Here is a 4,653-nt window from a genome sequence, read left to right as displayed (position 1 = left end):
ATTTTCTTATTTCACTTTCTTTTTTCATTCTTTTATTATTTAAACATCCAGTTAAATAATTGTTGACCGTTTACTTTTAACGTTCAATTAAGCAACCGTTAACTGATCAAAATCACTCCGCAGCGAAGCGCGAGTTTTTTATCCTCATTTTATCTATATTAGAAAAGGTATACATATAATTTACATATAATTTTTAATGGCAAGACAAAAAGTTGCAACATATAAAAATTAAACTTAGAATCTTCACTAGAGATTAAGAAGTCTCCGACCATCAAGCTAAGTTACCTCCTTACAATTTTATTTGAGTAGGTACATAGACCAAACCCCATATAAAAGTCACCAGCAAGATTATCCAATTCCGACGGCTGAGGTATGTAAAGGTACGATCTTGACAACCATATTTTAAAGAGACTAAAGAACCTTTAGCCATCACAAATATACAGGAATACACCAAGTTATGATCCATACACACCTTACAATAATGAAAGTTCAACTCCCTAAATAAACTTAGGGATATAATTGTAAGTTTTATGATCAAAAGTGTATGGATCAAAACTGTATGTATGAATATCATCTTCCCAAATATATAGTCAGAGTTAAATGTCAAAAATAACTACAAATGTATCCAAAATGAAGCATTTTAATGTCTATTCTTCAATAGTTCAATTACCATTCTCAAAATTTTTTAAGTCAAACTCACATACACCATTGTCACGAATTAATCTAAGAAAGTAGGACTCGAACTCTCAACCTCTTGGTATATTGACAGTAACTTCCATATGAGGACATTACTTGTTGAAGTTATGATTACTGTTCTCTATTTATTGGTAGTTTTTTTTTTTTTTTTGTTTTTTTTTTTTTTTTGGCAAATAACGAAAACTCATATAGAAACGAGGTCGTTTTCCAAAAGAAGAACGCTTTCAACAAAGAATACAAATAAACAAGGGCAACGGAGAAATTCGCACCTACAAAGCAACTAGCTAAATGAAACTAATCTATAAAAGAGTCTCCCCTAACAACCTAATAAACAATAAAACTGACTAATACAAGACCGAATACAAGACACCCGTACAAGACAGAAACTAACTATTTATTGGTAGTTACTTCTAAAATGATATCATCCTTCATGGCTTCGTATGCTCTTGTCTTCCAATTTGGTGTACAAATTATAAAAGACGTGAACATAAAATAATATATAGTGAAAACCTGAATTAATACAAATAAATTCAACCGTGACTGGATAAGAAGAGCCTTTCAACAAAACCAAAATGACATCCAAATAACTACAAGTTACAACAAAAACTACTCCACAACTCAACATATACGTACTACATATACATAATACACTCAACATCAAGAACTTGAACCTGAATCAAACACTAGCTGCTGCAACATTTGCATTGAATTCAGACACGCTATTGATAAGATGCTTAGAAGCTTTATCATAATTCACAAATCCCATAAACCAGAAATCGTGTCCATCAACTGTAACTATCTGAATATATCTCTCTGATGATTTTTCCCTCATCGTCACCGGATTCACTGTTCCAATATTTCCCAATGGTATCATAACCTGTTTCATTTCAAAAAAAGAACTAAAATATATAAGTATTGTTTAACCTTGAACTAAGGATATCAAATAAGAATATTAATTGTTTAACCTTGTAGTAGCTCCATGTTTCTTGACCCGAAGGTGCAGTGAAAGACAACGGTCGATCACTGCAAAAGGCAACACGATTAGTCGATAAATAGATGGTGCCAGCAACAGGGCCGGTGGTAGTGGAAAGATAGCAAGCGAAAGTTTTCTTGAGCTTTTCGTTTGGATCAGTTGGTGCGAATATCTGTTTAAATATCGATTCAAATCCGCCCTCTGTGATCGCCTTTGCTGTTAAATTTACTTTGCCCCATGCCGCTCCACTCACTGATGATCCAGTTTTCACTGCATTCCAATTTTCAGATAATTAGCAAACTTCAGTTAATTATTTATTATCTGTTCATCTACATGTTCCGTTTATAATTGCTGAGAAATATTCAAATGAAACCAACTTTTAAGTTGAGATCCAAGGGACCAATCAGAGTGTGACACGTGACGCAATAATCACATGTAATTGAAAAAAAATTAATTTTTTTTTCTTTTTTCAAATTTTTTTTCTTTTTAAATCTTTTTTTTTGTTTTTTCGAATTTTTTTTTTCAATCACATGTGATTGAATATGACATGCAGTAAATCACATGTGATTCTGCATGCCAATCACATGTGATTGTAAAACCCAATCACATGTGATTCTGCATGTCAAATCCAATCACATGTGATTGAAAAAAATTTTGTTTAGTAAAATGATTAATTTCAGTAAATTTGTGTTAAAACCTTTAAACACCAAGTTTTTGATCAAAACTTGATCAAATCACCTTTTGAAGATATGATCACGAAACGCTAACAAACTTAATCAAATCACCGAATTAAAATCTGTTTCCTGTTGAAATTTAAAAAAAAAAATTGAATATTTTTTTTCAATCACATGTGATTGAGTTTGACAATCAGAGTTTGACATGCTAAATTTAAAACAAAAATTCCGAAATAATTTTTTTTTTCAATTTTTTTTTTCAATCACATGTGATTGTCGCGCCACATGTCGCACTCTGATTGGTCCGTTGAATTTCAAGCAAATTATTGGATTCAAGGGATTACAACTCGTTCAACATATATATTGTAAGGACTTCGTACAGACTAATCATGTAACTTAGAGACTAATCGTGTAAGTTACTCGGACATTGACCAAATATGACTGACTACATTTAATTTATGTTGACTGATTACGAAAGGCAAATAATTGAAATCACTAACTAATGAGTTAATAATCAACCCACTCGCATTTTTCCATGCGCACACGCGCTTTCGGGCGAAAACTCGAGCCGCATTAAACATTGTTTTAGCCCAAACCGCATTAATTTTTTTTTTTTTGAAAGGCAAGTACTACGATAAAAAAATTTCAGACGAGGTTACATTGACCAAATTGACTGACTGCATTTAATTTATGTTGACCGATTAAGGTCAATATTTTTGAAGTCAAATATTTGAAATAATCAACCCACCCACTCATTTCTCACGCACACACGCGCTTTCTTTGCTCTAACCCGAACCGCATTAATTTTTTGTTGTTTTTATTTTTTGAAAGGCAAATATTACGATCAAAAGTTCAGACGAGATTAACCTAATAAATTCAATTTAAATGGACTAAATTTAACTTTTTTGATTTTGACCAAATCAATTGGAATTTCAATAACTCTTATAAATATGTCAAGTTAGAAACTTATAATTCGGACTATTTCAAAATTCCGATCAGTCGGAGACTAGCCGGAGACTAATCGGAGATTAGTCAGCCTAATCGGAACTTTGGCCACATAAACGATTTCAGAAATATAAGAAAGGATTTGTAATTATTACAATTATGCCAGATATTGCGGGCGATGGAATCAGCCTTAGCGGTCCACGAATTGAAAAGGTGGATGACGGGTTCTAGTGGGTTGGTAACGGGTTTATCAACCGGAGTGTAAACAAGGTACGGCGACTGCTGGTGGTAAATTTGTTGATGATCTTCAGCGTTCCATGTAGCTGCTTTCTGATTATCAGGGTGTGTAGTGGGGATAGCTGGCTGACCCATCACGTGGGTCCCCCATTTCTCCGTATATTCCGGTTGCGTTTTTGAAGGCGATGATGATTCTGGAGGTGTAGCTGCCATGGGTTAAATTTCAATAACTTGTGTGTTGGTATTTTTAATAATTGTATTTGTTTGATGTGGTGTGTGTTAGATGGAATGATGTATGTATAAATAATAATTACTCGTATAAATATATATATATGAAAGTATATAATATGAAAAAGGTTTGTAACTCGTCGGCAAGAACACGTAATATGGGGTTATCTTTTAGATTAAGGTTCAGAGTAGACAGATATGGTTCAGGGGAAAAAGCAGTAGGTTGTTTCTGGAAGGATGGTTGAAGGACAAGTGTTGGAATATTTTTACGACTTTTGTAATAATTTAATGAGTAAATTAAAATAAATTACATACAATATTATCTATCTATTTTCTACCATTTTATATATACTAATTGGCACCCAATATTTGGTCGTTTCCTTCACCAAATCCCCCTAAACAACATTCGCCATTATATAAAAAAAAACCGACTTCATCATCGTCACCTACCTGCTCCTCCCTTTCTCTCTGCTCCTCTTAAATCTAGGGTTTCTGAATCTATTGAACACACTGTGAATCCACCAGGGTTTTGTCGATTTATTAGTGATTTGACTGCCGCTTAGAGTCTAAATTGAACATGGTTTTACTGCACGTCCACCTAAACATCATCATCCCTACCACCTCCATCCTTCTCTCTTTTGCCTTCATTATTGGCCAACACTCTGATCTATATAACATGGCAGGTCTAATTTCTACCTTGAAGAATTTCCCTTTCACCTTAAGGGAGATCTTCTTGTCGCATAAGACTCCAGTCGCTGCTCGCCACTTCACGCACCCTCTTTAATACGGTGTGACACGTCTTCATCTATCCCCCCCCCCCCCCCCCCCCCCCCCCCCCCCCGATTTGTGGAGCACCTAACCTAGGTATCTAAACGAAGTTTGTGGATGCAAGATTTGGTC

General features: G+C 34.3%; 1 protein-coding gene across 1 annotated transcript; it reads right to left on the bottom strand.

Annotated features, from left to right (window-relative positions):
* Window positions 1–1,100: 1,100 nt before the first annotated feature.
* On the bottom strand, window positions 1,101–3,905 carry LOC139847976 (GEM-like protein 5). The gene is made up of 3 exons (XM_071837717.1): window positions 3,444–3,905; window positions 1,662–1,939; window positions 1,101–1,573 (listed from the first exon to the last, which is right to left on the bottom strand). Exons 1-3 carry the CDS (start codon window positions 3,736–3,738, stop codon window positions 1,373–1,375), a joined length of 774 nt encoding a protein of 257 aa, XP_071693818.1. The 5' UTR covers window positions 3,739–3,905; the 3' UTR covers window positions 1,101–1,372.
* Between the last annotated feature and the right edge of the window lie 748 nt (window positions 3,906–4,653).

Source organism: Rutidosis leptorrhynchoides, chromosome 5 (genome assembly GCF_046630445.1).
Source record: "Rutidosis leptorrhynchoides isolate AG116_Rl617_1_P2 chromosome 5, CSIRO_AGI_Rlap_v1, whole genome shotgun sequence".
NCBI lineage: Eukaryota > Viridiplantae > Streptophyta > Magnoliopsida > Asterales > Asteraceae > Rutidosis > Rutidosis leptorrhynchoides.
Note: the sequence above shows the minus strand (reverse complement) of the source record. Positions and strands in the feature narration are given on the sequence as shown.

What these genes read in the sequence shown, in the direction of transcription:
- LOC139847976 (XM_071837717.1), bottom strand. Translation starts at nt 3,738, where the DNA reads ATGGCAGCTACACCTCCAGAATCATCATCGCCTTCAAAAACGCAACCG. An exon ending in CCGCAATATCTGGCATAATT is followed by an intron (nt 1,940 to 3,443) that starts GTAATAATTACA and finishes ATTGGAATGCAG; the next exon opens with TGAAAACTGGATCATCAGTG. An exon ending in AAACATGGAGCTACTACAAG is followed by an intron (nt 1,574 to 1,661) that starts GTTAAACAATTA and finishes GAAATGAAACAG; the next exon opens with GTTATGATACCATTGGGAAA.